General features: G+C 37.9%; 2 protein-coding genes across 3 annotated transcripts; both read left to right on the top strand.

Moving 5' to 3' along the window:
- The first annotated feature begins 46 nt into the window (after positions 1-46).
- Tgt (tRNA-guanine transglycosylase) lies at positions 47-2197 on the top strand. The gene is made up of 2 exons (XM_032438502.2): positions 47-233; positions 300-2197. The coding sequence occupies exons 1-2, from the start codon at positions 145-147 to the stop codon at positions 1429-1431; spliced, it is 1221 nt and encodes a 406-aa protein (XP_032294393.1). The 5' UTR covers positions 47-144; the 3' UTR covers positions 1432-2197.
- On the top strand, positions 1993-16401 carry LOC6627535 (dnaJ protein homolog 1). Of its 2 annotated transcripts, none has more exons than XM_002051668.4 (6): positions 1993-2197; positions 9377-9556; positions 9616-9949; positions 10019-10250; positions 10314-10671; positions 15754-16401. In XM_002051668.4, the coding sequence occupies exons 3-6, from the start codon at positions 9724-9726 to the stop codon at positions 15979-15981; spliced, it is 1044 nt and encodes a 347-aa protein (XP_002051704.1). In that variant the 5' UTR covers positions 1993-2197; positions 9377-9556; positions 9616-9723; the 3' UTR covers positions 15982-16401. The 2 variants fall into 2 exon arrangements, with proteins under 2 accessions (XP_002051704.1, XP_015028234.1); XM_015172748.3 differs by having other exon boundaries at positions 10302-10671.
- Positions 16402-18988: the final 2587 nt, after the last annotated feature.

Here is an 18988-nt window from a genome sequence, read left to right as displayed (position 1 = left end):
CGCTAAGCAGTTGGTATTTTTGGTGTGCGTATTTTGGTGTTTGCAAAATGCGGTCACACTTGTCTGCGTTAACATATTGTTTACGTTTTGTGTTGCACGTGTTTTAACTATATTATTATTATATATAAAACAAGTGTGTGGCAAATGAGTTCCAGCAAGATACCGCCGTTGACCTACAAGGTTGTGGCCGAGTGCTCCGTGTCCAAGGCGCGCGCCGGCCTCATGACGCTGAGGTATCTTTGCAAAAGGAGTGTACTTTGTATTTTTTACTAAATATTTGTTAAATATTTGTTTTTTAGGCACAGTGAAGTGCGTACACCTGTATTTATGCCCGTGGGCACACAGGGCACTCTGAAGGGCGTGCTGCCGGACCAGTTGATCGAGCTGGACTGCCAAATTGTGCTGGGCAACACCTATCATCTGGGTTTGCGACCCGGCATTGAGACGCTGAAACTTGCCGGCGGGCTGCACAATTTCATGGGCTGGCCACGAGCCATACTGACAGACTCGGGTGGCTTTCAGATGGTCTCGCTGCTGCAGCTGGCCGAGATTGATGAGCGCGGCGTCAACTTTCGCTCGCCGTTCGACAACAGCGAGTGCATGCTGACGCCGGAGCACTCCATGCAGATACAGAATGCCATCGGGGCGGACATAATGATGCAGCTGGACGATGTGGTGAAGACGACAACGACGGGTCCGCGCGTCGAAGAGGCCATGGAGCGCACCATACGCTGGGTGGATCGCTGCATTGAGGCGCATGCCCGCGACGATGATCAGTCCCTCTTTCCGATTGTCCAGGGCGGCCTGGATGTACCGTTGCGCGAGCGCTGCGTGAGCGCCCTGATGGAGCGTCAGGTGCGCGGCTTTGCCGTTGGCGGCCTGAGCGGGGGTGAGAGCAAGCATGACTTTTGGCGCATGGTGCACGTGTGCACGGATCGACTGCCGCGCGGCAAGCCGCGTTATCTAATGGGCGTCGGCTTTGCCGCCGACCTGGTCGTCTGTGTGGCCCTGGGCATCGACATGTTCGACTGTGTCTTTCCCACGCGCACAGCTCGCTTCGGCTGCGCTCTGGTGGACAGCGGCCAGATAAACCTGAAGCAGCAGAAGTACAAGCACGACATGCAGCCCATTGACGAGGCGTGCGAGTGCAGCACCTGCAAGCGCTATACACGCTCCTACCTGCATCACATTGCCGCAAGCGAGACCGTCTCCAGCTCGCTGCTCAGCGTCCACAATGTGGCCTATCAGCTGCGCCTGATGCGCTCCATGCGGGAGGCCATTCAACGCGACGAGTTCCCGCAATTTGTTCGTGATTTTATGGCACGTCACTTTGGACGCGATCCGATACCCAGCTGGATACGTGAAGCTCTGGCAGCGGTGAAAATCGAACTGCCGCCCGATGCGGCACAGGAGCAAACGGCGAGCAGTTGAGCCTGGTATTTACTCTATATGACTAGTATGCAAATGAACTTAATGTGTATGCAACAAATAGTATGAATTCAATTTATTTATCTATTTTCAAGAAACTCATTATATTGTTAGTGTATTTAAAGGCCATGTTACCTTTTTTGTTACGACACGTAAAAGCTTTCGGCACTCGTGTCTGGCTTCAAAAGCTCTTTGCTTACCTATGGGAAAAAGCTTAACACACATGACGCATGCGAGACATCGAACGCCGCACGAAGGAGGATCAATTTATATTCAATGTGTACTCTATTCTTGCTTTTCTTTCATGCCGTATGGTACTCAAATGTGTCCACAGACATTCAGACAAATATGTGTGTGTGTGTGTGCAAATACATTGTATGTACTTGGTTGTGCTGCTGTTCAAATGTTTCCTCTCCTCCCTCCCACGACAAAAAGAAACGTGCGCTTTTTGGGTATTGCTCTTTTGCTCTTTTGCTCTCTGACTCTCACGAGCGCTCGCATATGCGTCAGAGACGGAGATCAGCAGGCATTTTAACATTTGACAGCAGTCGCGGCCAGTCTGGCTGTTTAGTGTGTCTCAAAGCGTCGTCATCGTCGGTGATCGCGCGGTTGTTGTCGTTGTTGCGCTGTAACGGTTTTTGCAGGCGCTCAGTCTACGCATTTCAGCGGCCATTGGCAGTTAATACACATCCCCGTCTCGCCAGCTTTAAGAAACAAACGTGTTAATAATATATAAAAACAGATTGCAAATTTGAATCCAATACCAATTGTAAGATATTATTGTTGTTAATTTATAGCCACAATCAATCACAACACAATTGCAAGTGCGTGCGTGAGTGAGCGTGAGTTGATGTTTTTTGTTGTTGCTGCTGCTGGAGTTCTTGGTGTGCGTGCGTGTGTGTGTGTGTGCGAGTGTGTGTGCTGGGGCTTAACGTGCTACGTTCTGCCTGTTGCCAAATGTGGTCAAAGCAAAATAACAAAAATATATATATGTGCACACACGCATATACATGCATATTTGTATATGTGTATGTATTTATTCAAACATTCACACAGAACTGTGCATTGTAAAGTGCTTTTTATGGCTTGAAATTTTGCGAGTTTTTGTCGCATTCGATGTTCTTTGCATTTCGTTTCGTCGAGAGCTTTATACGTCACAGCAGCCTGCACAATTTCTTATTGGATTCTCGGCAGTACTTAATGTAACGGGCATTCGCGTTAACCACACCGCCCAATTGGACTCTCAATACTTTCATATTTGTGCGCCCATTTACAGAGACAGAAAATCATGTGCAAATTAGGCAAAGTCCAAGGCCCCCTAAGAAGAATTTTCCTTTTCGTAGGAACATTTTCACGGTTGGTTCGGAAAATTTCAGTTTCTCTTTATTATTTGTATTTTACTAGCCATCGTTTTGCCTTTGGTTTAGCGTGTGTTTTTGATTTTTCATGGTTTCATTTCTTTAAATAAGTTTTATTTTTAGCATTTTTAGTTATTTTTGTGTATTTTTTTTTCTCACCAACTTTTTGCTTCTGTTTCTGTTTGCTCGCTTGATTATTTTCGAATATTCTTGGCGATTCTTTGGAATATACACAGCGGCCACTTGGTAAATACATACATTTTATGTGTGTGCGAACAGATTTGTGTATGATACGCAATTTGTTGTGCCGCAATACAGGGTGTAAAAGGGCCTGGAGCTGCAGGTGAACGTATCCAATTGGAATGTTTCTTATACATATGAAAAAAAGTCGCAGCCTCCAGCTGTCAAAAAAAGCTCAGCCAAATGGAAACTGTCTGGTAAACTTTTTTTTTGTTTACGTTTCAACTCCTCTTTAACGCTATGCCCAGAAAGCCGAAAGTCCCATTGGCCACACTGTTTGTTACAACAAAAGAGATTATAAAAAAGGCAACGATTATGATTGAACAAAAGAAATCAAATAAAATAAAGATTGTTGGCCTCCAAAAATTTAAAAAGCAACAAAAAAAAAAAAATCAAGAGTTTGCCTTGCTGTACGTGCTTATGAGTGTATGTGTGGGGAAGAGTATAAAAACAAATGGCAAATTACCAAGAAGAGAGTCGCTGCCGCAGCAGCGCTAATCATAATCGTAATCACTTACCCACACACACACACAAACACAGTTGTACGCAGCCAGACACACATGCAAACTGTCAATCTTTACCGTTAGCAGTCTATCGTTTCTGCAGCTTTTATTTGTATTTTTAAATTATGACACACAAAATAGCCTCGTTCGCGCTCTCTTTCACTTACTCTCCACCACTCTCGTTTAAATAACAGAGAGCGCACACAACTCTTTGAACAGCTGCTGAGTGGGCGGCGCAGACGTAGGCGGTGGCCGGTGCTGCTGTTGTTGTTCTTGTTGTTGTTGTCGTTGTCTTCAAATTTGCCACACTTGATTCAAATGAGCCGCAAAACGGTGCTCGTCATAAATAGGCAAAGAGCAGATAAACACGAAGAACTGCTGTGGCTGGCAATTAAGCGCAAACTAATCGCAATGCGGTTGGAAGAAGCAACACATAAAGGAAATATACTTTAGAGCTTTTTTTTTGTTGTTTTTCAGTTTCCAGTGTTGTTATTGTAATTGATTGATAACAATTTTTAAGTGTTGTCACGGTGCGTTTAACGAGTGTTGAAAATAAAACGTCATTAATACATGTTCCCTAATTTTGTTCCTACTTTCGAGACAAGTGTTAATCAAAAGTGTTGCAAAATTACATTTTGATTAAATTTTGATCTTGCATCAATATTTATAACAAATACAATTTGCATACACACACCGAAATTATTCCATTAGCAATAAAAACATAACGAAAACTAGTTTTCAGAGTCGTATGCAAATTTTGGTAGCCAAGTTTGAAATTCTAAAAATCTATTTTGCGTTTTTAATAGTTATTCTATGCAAATGGCATAAATACACGGTTTATTGCTTGCTTACGTTTCAAATACAATGCCAAAACAAAAGGAAATTGAATATAATGTAAAGTATTTCCATGTATATTCCGAAGTGACCAAAAAGTAAATAAAAATTGCATAAGTTTTCGAGATTTTTTTTCTTTTTTGCAACAATCTTGAACCGAAAGCAACGTCGTTGACCGCCCCCTGGACCCGAGTGCCATTCCAAAATGTGATTCATTTGAATGAAACGGCTCGCACATGTTTTCTCCAAAAATATTTCGTATTGCGATGTGGGAGTCTCCACTGTGGACAGTTTTTTAGCTCTCATTTACGCTTAGTCATTTCGTCTATTTTCGTAACGGATTTTCGGCTTAGAAACACCTACAATGCAGCATTCTGGAATCAAATGTTGGTTTTTTAAATAATATTATAAAAATATTATTTTTTGGCCATTCGAGTTTGTTTGCCTAAATGTTATGCTCGGCTTTTATTGATGTTGGCCTTTTTTTTGGTTTACAAAAAATATGTTGTTGTTGTTTGTTTTTGCGCAACGTGGGTGAATAAACTTCACGCTGTTTGACTTTTTTGCCTAATTTTAAATACATCAAAAAAATAGCAAAATGGCAACAATAACAACAACAAAATGTGGTTGTCAATGAATGAAGCTGTTGTTGACTTTGAAGCGGAGAACGAGAGTGAATGAAGGTGCTTTGTGCCCAACACTCAATGCGAATCGAGTTGGTCAAGACAGATCGAAAAAAAAACAACAACAAATATTCAGTTCACTAACCTTGAAAACTGAAACTGTGGTGTTTTGTGCTAAAAAAGTGTTGGATAATTCATCGAAATTGTTAAATTTGCAGTCGAGGAAGCGCCAGGTGTGCATGTTAATTGTACGTGAAGTGCATTTTGTTTAATTAAATGCCATGACATATTTCCTGCTTCCAAAACAATTATTGGCATTCTTCGGCCGATCATCATTCCAGCAATTCGTTATCAATTGGAGTGACAAATTTCAGAAGCAGAGAGTTACTTATAAGGGAACATAGTACAAGTTCTCAGTGTTACATATAATAAAAGTTGCATTTAATAGTCAATTAACACTGAGAAACATTTTTGTGTTTTTGTCGAGCTTACATTTTCTCACTCACTTCAACACAGAGAGAGAGATGTTTCTGTCCTACACAGCTTTTAGTGTTTAATGCATCCCGACAAAAATGTCATTCTTTAAGAAAATGTATACAGAGGTGCAATCAAATTGAAAAAGTTACTTAAAATGTCGTGAATGCATGTGCTCGTTATTCAATACTGTTACCTTTAATTGATATTTATTAACACTGTTAGTGAGCTTTTCAACTGCTTGAGTACTTGGAATTTAGATATTGATTAAATATACATTTTTAAACCCTTTACAAATAGTTTTTTTATAATTTTTTATTTTTATATAATGTCATATTGAAACTATGCTTGCAAATATTGTTTTTAGCATATTTTACCTATATGTTTCCAGCCATAAATTATAACTTTAAACTTGTCCATAAATCAAACAATAATATTTGTACATACATATATATTTATATATATATATATATTTTTTTTTAATTTTATTTTGCCCAAAATGCCGTCGGATGTGGATTTGAGTTGCGTATTCGCTTGCAAATTTATGAGTCAAGAGGCGTTTGCGATCATAAAAAGTGGATAAAAGTAAAGCGCGGCATTATAAATCAAGTTCAATTCAATTAGAGCGCATGGGGCGCCATAATTTTTGCGCTGGCCTCATAACCTACGACAATTTATTAATTTTAGCTCGCACAGATATGTCTAAAGTGTAATTGTTGTGCGTGTGTGTGTGTGTGTGTGTATGTTTGTTTATACGTGCCACTGAATAACTAGAAATTGAAATTGCATATGCAAAAATGGCAAAAATATTGAACTAAAACCAGCAAGAAAGCCTTAAGCTGCACTAAAACATACCCTATACTGATTATAGACCTGAAAATGGCACCCAACTTATTCAGAAAATATTAATATGTAAATTTATTTATTTTAATTTTTACTTACATTTTCTTGTCATTTATTTGTAAAAACAGTTTATTGAATTACCATATTTCCTTTTTCTTCTAACTTGACTTTATCACAAAAAAACCTTTATCTTGTGGCTGTTGATTGTTGAAAGTTTTCTTCAATGTTCACAATGATTAACAATATATTAAAATAAACTAGAGACTTGAAAACTTCTTTACATACCTATCTACAACTTTTAACATGCTGCTTTACATAAATCTGTATACTAACAGGGTATGCACAACATTAAAAGCATTTCAATATTGCTATTTAACATACATACAGCATATATTTCTGTAGCTCTATATGCATATGAAATTGCCATAAATTGTTTAACAAATGTTATATTGTAATCAATAAGCAACGAATTCGATTTGCCGTGTGTGTCTCTGTGTGTGTATATGTGTTAATAATTTATGCGGAAGTCTCGTCCACACAGAAACATGTTGTAATTGTCAATGCAGGTGAGGGATGGGTTGGATATGAATACTCTTATAATATTCGCATCAGCATGAATTTATATCCATACAACCCTCATTATTTTGCACGAACAATGCGAATGTTGTTAATAATTCAATAACAAACACCAAACGAAACGTGCGCGAAAAATTTTTCAATTAAATTGTCAAAAGGAAAATCATAATCTTTTGCATATATATAGCAATCGGTATGGAAAAAGATAGAAAATAAACATATATTCACCTTGCGTAATAATTTTCAAGAATTATTTTTGGACGCACGCAAATTTCTTATAAAAAAAAACAGAAATTCGCCAGCGCCAAAATGTGTGGAAAAATTATATTTATGGTCGCGACGCGATGGCCTTGCCTGATACCCGAACGCCCCAAACGCCCCACGCCCACGCCCCAAGTCAATGTGGCACACATTTGGCACGATTGAATGATCGATAAATAGATAGATATCGGGGCATAGCAATTATATGCATATCGCATGAGAATATATTACAGACGACAGTCGACAGTCGAGCAATGTCTGGATCGCTGATCAATCGAGCAAATTGCGCGCATTATTGACAGCGCGTCCCCCCATGAGACATCGTATTTGGATTCAGATTTGGATTCAAGGCAGCAAATTGGCAGCAGACATTTGTGCTGAAATTATTGTTGTGTGTATTGTCAAAGCAACAAGTTGAGAAGAAAACAAAACACAAAAAATGTGATATTCCAAGATGAAATCAGTTAAACTCAAGGCTGGCAATTGCATTGAGACTGGATTGTCAGGCGTTGACATGTTGAATGTTAATGAATCGGACTTGGGAATGTCATTAATTTCAACTTGAACTTGATTGAGGGCAATTGAAATTATAAATTTTCTGGATATGTAACTGATACACATAAGAAGAGCTTAGTTTGTTCATTTTGAATGTTGCTAAGCGAATAAAATGCGCTTAATGCTAATAATTTTAACATGTTTTCAACAAATCTATCAACTTTAATTTTTTAAATTTGAGTAAGAAATAGAGGTTTTCAATTCCAAGGGTTTTTTGTATTTAATAGCCTTCGGGATAACCATAGCTAGGCTTTTGTATAAAGTTAACAGTGCCGAGGCTCTGTTAATCTGCATTGCCTCTGTTAAGTAGCTTTGTCTACAGCTCTGTTAAAATTCATTTTTTGCTAAGTAGTCTTAAGTTAACCCACCCCTCAAGTTAACAGTATGTTAATGCAAGCCTTAGAAGTATGTGAAATATTTATTTTATAAATACAATTAACAATTTCTTTGTTCTATTAAATAATTGCCTTATATTAATTAACGATTGCTGAATTTGATATGCTAAATGCGGCTCTTTTGTTGTGGCTTACATAAAATTCTTCTCAATTTCAAGCTCGATTTACTTTTCACTATGAAATGTCTTATTTATAGTTGATTATATATTTTGAATGACTGCGCCTAACCGCAACTAGAAGAAATTAATAGATGAAGCATATTGTGTTGCTTTAAGCGCAAACCAGGAACAGTTCGAATATGTATATAGATGCTACACAGTGCTCTTGCTCTTAAGAGTTTTCTATTCTCAGTGATCTGCTGTTGTCAGTATTTAATGAAGACATTCATAAATGTCATTGTCAATTCTAATTCTTGTGCTTGTTTGAACTCAATTGAAATTTTAGCGCTTTGGCTAAGGTCAATGCAAATTGGCTAGCGCACAGAATTTCATACTGTCTGTACATAAACATATGAGTATGTGCTTATATAGAGTGTATATATATATATGTATATATATGTATCTGTATGGATATGTACTGAGTCTTGTGTATATTGAAAGAGTTTCCCGGCGCTTGTGTCTTGCCGTGCTGTGCTGTTTATTTGTTAAATGTTTTAGCGGAAAATAAATAATATTAATTCTATTTGTAGTTTTGCATACGCAAATATTTAATTTAAATGTGCTCATAAATTTAGATATCTCTCTGTACTCGTCGTCCGACTTGCTCAACAAAATCTCCCAATCTTTGAGCTCTGAATGAGCGTGTGTGTGCGTGTGCGTGTGTGCGGGTGTGTTGCCTTTTCTGTTCGCTCTCGTATGCTAAATTTAACAAAACGTGTGGGCGTTTCAGCATTGAACATGGCCAAGGCTTGTGACGTGCTATTGGAGGCGACTATCATGATAATACTTATGGGCGATTTTCATGTTTCTAGACGAAACTTATCCAACGTAGGTATCAATATACATATCTATATATATTTGAGTTTGACCCGACTACACTTGACTTATGAGGGATCAATGCATGGCCCAAAGAAATTACTGAAATTCGGACAGAAAACTTCTTATGAGGGAACAGATTGATCAAATATTGTATGACAACAACAACAGCAAGAAAGCAGCAAAATAAATGTGTGTGGATTAAATGTCTGTCGCGTTGCACCAACAAGCGGAAGGTCGCCGGTTCAAATTTTGACTGCAGCTTTAAAATTTGCTTATATGTTTATCTAATTTGTTATTTTTAACTTTCAGAAGAAACCCCAGAAAAGAAACCAACAAACAGACAACAAAATGTATGTGCCATTATAGAAAGCAGCAAATTTGGAGCAGTATCATAGCCACTAAGTAACGCCCGGAACTAGAAACACATACATATATTTATATATATATACATATATATATATGGACTATAGACAAATGATAAATAAACTTGTAAGTTTTAATTAAATAAAACCCGAATTGCAATTAATTTGAAACATTTTGCATTACAGACCTTAGAGCAGAGCGCATAGAATTAAAGACGTCACCTTTTTGGGAACTTCATATAACTATATAAAGCAACTCAAAACCTCCCACACACACATACACACACATACACAATGGGCAAAGATTACTATAAGACTTTAGGCCTAACAAAAACTGCCACCGATGATGAGATCAAAAAGGCCTACAGAAAATTGGCGTTACGTTATCATCCCGATAAAAATAAAGCCGCAAATGCTGAGGAGAAATTTAAAGAGGTCGCCGAGGCATACGAAGTGCTCTCGGATAAGAGCAAGCGCGACATTTACGATAAATATGGCGAGGATGGACTGAAGAGTGGCGGTTAGTTAATGAATATAGCATTATAATTTATCAAATATCCTGATTTCCAATCATTTATTATATTTCTAGGCGCTCGCAATGGCGGCGGCAGTGGCAAAAATACATTTACATATCAGTTCCATGGTGATCCGCGGGCCACATTTACACAGTTCTTTGGCAATAGCAATCCGTTTGCCTCGTTCTTTGACATGGGCGACAATCTGTTTGATAAGAATGTTTTCGATTTGGATACGGAACCCGATTTCTTCTCATCGCCATTTGGCGGCCTGGGCTCTCGGCATGGCCTAGGCAGCGCCTTCAGGTAGTTACAGTCTGCGTTGAAATTTGTATCATATTTGCTAAGCTTTCGTAGGCCCTCTTTTAGATCACACTCCTTCAATGTGCACACCCCCTTCAAAAAGGAACAGAAACAGGATCCACCCGTCGAGCATGATCTCTATGTCACGCTGGAGGAAATCTATCATGGCTGTGTTAAGAAAATGAAAATCTCACGTCGTGTTGTCCAGCCCGATGGCAGCTCCAAGAAGGAGGACAAAGTCCTGCAAATATCTATTAAACCCGGCTGGAAATCGGGCACCAAAGTCACGTTCCAGAAGGAGGGCGATCAGGCGCCCGGCAAAATACCAGCGGATATTGTGTTCATCATTCGGGACAAGCCACATGCCATGTTCAAGCGCGAGGGCAGCGATTTGCGGTACACGGCGAGGCTGACGCTCAAGCAGGTGAGTCCTAAAAAATGCAGAGGTCGAATTAATGACATACTGAAAACTGTGATCTGAGCGCTTAGCGGGAATGTGTCTATAAATATGCTAATTAATTTATCAAAAGCTCGTAGCAGGTATTATAATTGTCTAATAAGGAAGATAACTCTATAAAGTATATATACTCTTGATCATTATCAGCAGCTAGTAGTTATGCTTATAGGTACTTTTTGTTGCAGTCAGTATATAAATCGGATTCGTTTTTGGCAGGTTGACATATTTGTTTGCCTAGTACTCAAATAGAAAGCAAGTGTCATGCACTTGCTTTCCAATGAAAAATATGAGCTTGAAAAAATAGCGATGATAGTCAATTTCTAGAACTTATATAATTGAATAGTCATTTGGAGATATTACCAAATTGCGCAATGTGCAATCATAATTATCACGAGCCGCACACAAAAAACCGTGTCAAATATTTCTAAATAGAAACCACAACATGACACTTTTAGCTAAACTGAGACTCTACCAAAATGGTAATCATAATTTATATACATATATCTATATATACATAATGTTTGTCGATGAAAAATGAAAATGAAAACGCTGCCAAAATGGGCAAACTGAGACCCCAAAAATATTTACTAAATTTGTCGCACTAACAAGCAATAAAATGTTAAAAATGTCAAAACTTAGATAGCAACTATTTAATCTAGTTAATGCAATTAACAATTTTAACATGACTACGGACTGGCCAGCATGTTATTTATTTATCTATTTTTTGTGGTAATCATTGAGTATGATTTTTTGTTTATTTGTTTTTTTTTTTTTTGGTTTGTTCGCCATATGCGAATCTTAGCGCGAAGTTTGCGCCCCAACTTTTAACGCAGTTGGCTGTGAAAAATTTAACACCTAAGCGTCATGAACTGCCTACCAAGTTGCCACAGAGTGTGCGTACGTGTTGGCCCGACCAACTGCTGTGTCCGCCTAATTGAAACTTGACCATGTTGACCAAATTCGCCTGGCAGCCAGCTCTCAGCTCAGCTCTTGGCCAGAGCCAGACTCTGGTCGGCAGCTTCAGGCGCGTATATGGTAAATTTGCCATAACCATAACGCTGATTTCATTATAATTTCATTTAGGCGCTGCCCGGCTTTAATTGGGCGCCATACTGTGAGAACCCAGCCCAAGACCGTATCATATCATATATTTTGCAATATTTGGCCAGACCTAAACGGTTGACAGCTGGCCATAAGATCAAGTTAAGGGTCGTAAGATGTCCATATAATCATAACAGTATACTCTGTCCGTCTTCTAGTTTAAGGTAATAAACGATTAAGACTATAACATTTAGCAGCTGGATAAGCTAAAGCTACAAAGTCGCTTAAAGTCGTAAAAACAGTCAGTCAAAAGTTGGAGCTAGTTGACAAAACTCTAAATTGCATTTCAATTTATTAACAGCTTCTCAATTTCGAATTTCCTGTTTGTAACACTTTAATATAGTATTAAAAAAAAACAGCAATGAGAATCGCATAGAAATGTCTTTGAAAAGGGAATTAACCATTCGGTACGCTGCAATAAGTTGCACTTTCTTGTTTAATCAGATTTATAGCTTGAACATACTTCATGTACATTTATTAACGCTTTCTTGTCGTTTATTGAATGGAAAAAGGAGAAAGAAATAGTAATTAAAATAACAAATGGTTGCCTGAATTTGGATTTTTTGTTGGTGTACAAAGCGGGCCGTAAAGCAATTAAAGCGCCAAATAAGTACTTCACATAATTGGCCGCAACAATATTGAATTTGTATTTTTTTTATTGTTGCAATGTGTATTAAATTTAATATCGGCCATAAATTACATCATCGTTTACGTTACAAAATCAGAATTTGTAGCACGCGGTGAATAATTTTTGATGACATTTAATATTTGACTGAAGCACTAAACCAAAATGCGTTCATTATAATATTGTTGCACTGATGGCACTGACCTACAGCACATACATATAATAGAAATAGGAGAAGTGCTTTATGGACATACTATGTGCATATAGTCGTAAATTTTAGATGGAATGCAAAGTCAACAGCTCAATGGCAAAAAAAAAAAAAAACAAGAATAAAATTGTTGTCGCTTTGAGTGTTGTCTGCGTCCGAAATCCGCGAATGCAGCATCATCTACCCCAAAAATTGATGAATGCCAAACAACAATTGAACGTTGGTTATGTGTTTGTCCTATGTCTATGGCTTGCTCGTGTAACTGATGGCCAGACGTCACAAAATTTGTGTCTCGTTGTTGTTGCTGCTGCTGTTTGAAATGTTGTCTGCCCATTGGCATTGTCATTTTTGGCTGGAGAACTTTTCGACTGCATAGAATTGGTAGCTCAATACAAAAAGCATTCAACGGCTTCGTTTGCATTTTGATGACAGTCGTCAGCGTCCTTCACATTGTCAATTCTAAAAAAAAAAAAAAACCAAAAAAAACAAAATGCTAAAATAAAAATAAAAATCAAGTAAAACAACAAAATGCTTTATGACATGCTATTGAATGTCGTTGATTTGTTTTTCAAACACTTTTTTCAGTTTATTTTTGAGCGAGCGTAATTGTCTAGCGTCGCGAAAAACTGGGGTAGTTTATGTTTGTTATTTCCCTTAACTAGACTAACTAATATCGAAACTGGTAAAAAAGAAGTTCCACTCAATGGAAAATCATGGTTTGTAGTAGTAGCTACTGGTAGTAGTAGTTCCTTTGCTGATATTTTTGAAAGTGCTCTATCTATTAAAACTAAACTTGTTAATTGCAAAATTGAGTATTTGTATTCCAAATGTTCGCTAATTTAACTAATTGCAGTTTTAAGAATATCTATGAATGACGCTTGAGCAGAAAAAATTTTAAAATCTTAGCTTAGTTAGTTTTTTCTTAAACATAGCGCCCGAGTAGGGACAATTTTTAAGACTAGTTAGCTTCGTAATTTTGTATACTCATATATGCAAAAAACGTGAAAATTTTATGTGTTAAATAACTCATAAACATTTTTATAAAACCAATTGTTTTGATATTTACAAATTAGCTTGGCGCCCGAGCAGCGACTTTTCAAAGAAAACTGAGAAATGTTATATTCTACATATTTAGAAAAGCAACAATTTTGATTTTATTAGAGAATTTGGTCTTGTCAATTTTATGGTTAAAATTAAAATTCTGTACGTTTTTGTTATATTTATTGTTATGCGCAAGAACCAGTTGCCATTTTAGGCAACAGATTTGTGCCCTTATCCACCATGCCCATTCCCTTCACCCATCCAGCTGATCCAGTTGTTGCTTGTAACCGAATCGCAATTCGCATTTGTATTCCCTGTGTGCTGTTTTTTTTTTTTCTTTTTTTGCTCCAAGTTTTTATGGCTCAGCTTCCGTAAAAGGTAGCAAAGTATTTAAGCGTTTTTATGTTACAGATTTTTGTAGTTGTTGATTTTTATTTACTGCGTTTTTCTTTTTGTTTTTGCTTTTGCGACAACATTTTTAACATTTCCATTAAAAAATATCAATGCTGGTGGCGACGTCGTCGTCATCATCGGCATTTTGTGCTGCTCCTATTGTTGTTGTTGTTGTTGTTGTTGTTGCCGTCGTCATCAGTTTATGTTGTCATCGCTTTAAATTCACCACTCGGCGAATACTCTACATACATACATATAAACACACATACATGCATGCATATATTTAAATATTCATAAGGTGTGCACTTTGCTTTTGTCGCAATTTATTTATGTTCTTTATTGGGCGAGGCAGCGGTTCGCACCATTCACAGGGTTTTATGTTCTGGACAACTGTCCGATGCGGGTAACTGGGTATCAAATCACAATGTGTACAGTGTTTGCAGCGTGTATAGTACATATGACAAGTGTCAGACAACTGGATGTTATTTTAGAAAGGCGTAACTGATTTATTGTATTAAATTTCGGATAAAAACGTTGAATATTTTTAATTTTAGTAAAAAACTTTAGGAAGAGCTTATTATTATGTTAAAGAGCTTAGGCTTTTGTCAATTGATTTTATTATTTGAATAATTTCCAATATAAATTCATCCCCAAATTTATTACAGCACATAAAGCCTAGCCAAGCTTCAAGTTAATTATAGCTTGTTTAGACTAAAAGTTATGGACCTTTATGAGTTGTTAGTTGATTGTAGTTACTTATAACTTGTTTAGAGTGAAAGTAATAGATTGGATTAGCTTTAAGTTATCCTGAGGTAGTGAAAGATTGACATTTGGTCGAGCTTTAACACTCTTCTAGAGAACTAGAGCTGTTTCAAGCGAGACACTATTGGCTTTTAGTACTTCACTTAATATATTCAAGCTAGCTTCAAGCGTTCGTCTATTTCTTAAAGCTCTCACTGAAGAGCTAAGCAAATTGCACCCAACAGAAACTTGTTAAAATATTAGTAAAACTCCTCTTTAACTTTGCCAATCACATGACTAAGAAGCCAAAAAGTTTTTCTCTTCAATTATGAGCAAGTTTCGTTCACTAATTAAGTTGGCCACATTAATATCTCAATTCAAGCAAATCATGATTGATAGCTATCTTTTAGCTGGCCAATTAAACAAATCGAATGTCAGCTGTGGCAAATGAAATTGTCCCGTGCCAAAAGTGGACAAACAAGGAATATAGTCTGTAGATTTTTGGTGCGGAGAAACATGTCAACAACATGTTTAAACACGAATTAGGCACATAAAAAGCATAAAAAGGATTTATGCAAGACACAAAGCAAACACAATAAGCCGACGAGGGAGCATTTCTGTTTGATTCCAAACGACATGTTGCTGCTGCTGGCTGTGGCAAGCAGCAAGTGGCAAGTGGCAGGCAAGAACATAAACTGGATTACCAAAAAGATTGATAGATTCCACAGTTAAAGCCCATGTGCGTTTGTTTGACCAACATTCCCTATTATTCTTTCTTTCATTCCTGTTTTTTTTTTTGGCACAATAACACTTTACAGGAAATTGAGTTGTTTACTTATGGGAATGTCTGTCACATTGTGCTTGATTGATAAGCCCAGCAATAGTTGAAGCATTTTATTTATATATTTATTGATACGTTACTCTTAATATTATTTTATAGGCGCTCTGCGGCGTTGTCTTTCAAGTTCCTACAATGTCCGGCGATAAACTGCGCATCAGCACCATGCAGGAGATCATCAAGCCGAACACTGTGAAACGCATCCAGGGCTATGGATTACCCTTTCCCAAGGATACCACGCGCAAGGGCGATCTATTGGTGGCGTTCGATATACAATTTCCGGAGAAATTGACTGCCGCGCAAAAAGAAGTGCTCAGAGACATGTTATGAAGATAATAAATAATAAATGCCGCCTTAACCACGACAACGACTCACTCACAACCCGGCAACAGCTCAGTCTATCCAGTCTTCTTCTAGTTAGTCATACTAAAAACTACTACGCAATCAAAAGCTATTATCTGATCATCAAACAAATGAGCATTGAATGTGTCATCATTCAAATTATTCGATATATATCGTTTCGATGCGCATTTCATTTGTGTTGATAAAATATTTTACAAAAATTTGCATCATCTAATAATGCTCAATGAACCAAACACGATAAAGAAAAAAAACACATCCAACCCCATCATTCATCCAGTTGCAATAATACATATGTTGATCATAGTTATTATATCGTATAATTCTTAATTTATTTGTCTAAATTAAAGCTACGTATAATAAAAACAAACATGTGAAACACAAGTGAAACGCTTAAAAACTCTTGCTGCATATCTCCTATATGGATTCAAGCCGCAAATATAATGAAATTCTTACAAATTAATAAGTCATAAATAAGGTAAATATTTGTGTGTTTTGGTCGATTGACTTAAGGTTACCGTTAACGACTTTTCATTCTAGTTTATTCACATCAGGAGCATTTAACTTAAAATCAGCCTGGGCCAATGGACATTTGGCTCCGGTTTCAAATAGATGTCATCCATCAAATTCACTTTTCATGCTCCTGATATAACAAAAAGATCGTTTTGGTCTGATTTCGTTACAAAGGAAAAAAATCAGTTGAAAAATTAACAATTTTAGGATAACATACATAAAAAATATTGTGGTCGGATTTCTTCCAAAAGGAACAATCAACTCTAAACAAAGGTATTTTATGCTATATTTCTAATTGTAAAATGATGTTCATTTTTCTATTTATTTATTTGAATGATGGGAAAGCTCCCACTTTACTGGGAAGGTATCCAAAATTAAAATTTGTTGATTTAAATGTTTTTATTCGGTAAGCTTCAACAAGATTTTATATCAGATTTCTTATACGATCTAATAAGATTGATTTCCCGTGAATATGCATTTGAGTAGAGTGTTGCCAACTTGCAGAGGCTGCAGTCAGTGTTGAAAAGTGTCCTAGAAAGCAAAGTGCCTGCACCCAGTGTTGACACATGATTAAGAAAACAAAGCTGTTTAATCTTGTTAACATCCTGCCAGTTGCTGCAGTCTTTCAATAGTTGTTTTTGGCTATTCAGGTATAAGGTAATAGGCCCAACTGTGTTTCACAAAAAAGAAAACCAAAGTTTTTCCCTGTTTAATCAACGGGCTAAGTTTTGCCTTGGCCTGAAAGGAAAAGTGCAAATTGTGTGGTAATCGGAACGCGTTTGCCTAATTAGCTGCCGCTGCTAGCAGTTGGCTGTTGTTGCCGGTCGCCAGTTGCCAGTTGCCAGTTGCGAGTTGTCAAAGGAACTTGGCCAGCGTAGCGCTCGTTAAGTCATTAAAACTGCATGAAGTCAAAACTTTATGGTCTGCAAAGTTTGCATCAAAGCAGAAACAAACCGAAAAAAGTTAGAAAAAGGAATGAAAAAATGCCAGGAGATGAGAAGAAAAACCTCGGAAAAGTGGGCACCAAATGCAGAAGAAACCGAGCAACATCAAAGCCGCCAAATGGTAATTCGTTTAAAAAGGAAAGCCAAGGCCGGGGCACAGACGCATTTCATTTGCAGACAATAAACTTGACAACAACAACAAGAACAACACAAACGTCTAAATAAATTAAATTTTGAACAGCAGCTCTTTGCATACAAAATAGACGCCCCAGAAGCTGCCTCAGATTTCGGAACACATGCCACAAGCGTCGCGTTGCCTGCAACCGATACTTGGGGGCCAAAGCATTGACAGCTAAAAAGTTGTCGAAATGCACGTGTCCCTGAGAATCTCTGGCACACTCAGTCTTCGTTTGAGCCTGGCCAACATTGTAACAATTCGTAGCGATTTTCCACTTATTTTAAAAACGAGAGACCTCTCCGTGTTTGTAGGCTTGTGGCAAGGTGGTGGGTGGAGGGGGTTGGGGCGTTGCATGTTGAGCCGGGGCACAGCTAACGTTGCCGAAATCTCGAATCTCGGCATCATCATCGACAACTGGCAAATGTGTGAATTGAATTTTCAAACAATTTGCCGTCAGTCAGTAGCAAAGTCAGTTGCACTTCCAGAGCTCCCCCCTCGGTGAGTGTGAGTCACCCTGTTGCCTGGCCAAGCGCTTTACAATTTCTGTGCACACTGTTTTCTTATACCCTAACAAAGGGTGTATTGCCTATGTTGATGAAATGAGTACTATATATATATTTCTTGATATGCAGACAGAGCTTATCTTTATTAGATAAGTTTAGATTTGAACACAAGTTAAAAACAGCTCAATCTTACACATAGCTACAATAGAACCTTTATTTTCTTTATCTTAAGACTTGACTTAAAATAATATTAAAATAAATTTAAGTAAAACTGAGCATGAAGTTTGGAGATCGAGTCCACCATGAATATGGAAAACCAAAAGGTTAAGATTGGATAAATTTCTGTTACAGGGTATTTCACGTTTGGTAAACCTGAAAACCAAGCAATTTCTTCTATTCTTTCTGTTGGTTTCGTTTCTGGTTCGGACTTGGAACGTGCATGATTTGAGATTTGATTTGCTGTGCGGCTGTGGCAAACGCGTTTTGGGCTACATTACAGCCACGGCGGCTGCTCCTGCTGCTGCTGTTGCCGCTGATCCTTGCACCTTAACCCAACTGCCGGCATTGGCTTTGTTTGTCCTGTGCTATCCTGTCCAATTCGTTTGTGGCGGCATTTTAAACATTTTGCTCACGTTTCGGATGTTTATGCCATTAGCGTTTAAGTTGCCATACAAAATGCGTCTCGTAAATAACGAAACGGTTTTCGCTTTTCCCATTGTGCTCAACTGAGGGGGGGGGGGAGGGGGGTGTTGGACAACCAGGACGAGGGTCGTGTGCATTGTTGGACTTGTAATCGATGCTATTGCTAAGTTATTGGACATTATTGTAGAGCTAGGACA

Source organism: Drosophila virilis, chromosome 4 (assembly GCF_030788295.1).
Source record: "Drosophila virilis strain 15010-1051.87 chromosome 4, Dvir_AGI_RSII-ME, whole genome shotgun sequence".
In the NCBI taxonomy this organism is placed as follows: Eukaryota; Metazoa; Arthropoda; class Insecta; order Diptera; family Drosophilidae; genus Drosophila; species Drosophila virilis.
This window is presented reverse-complemented; position numbering and strand designations above follow the sequence as displayed.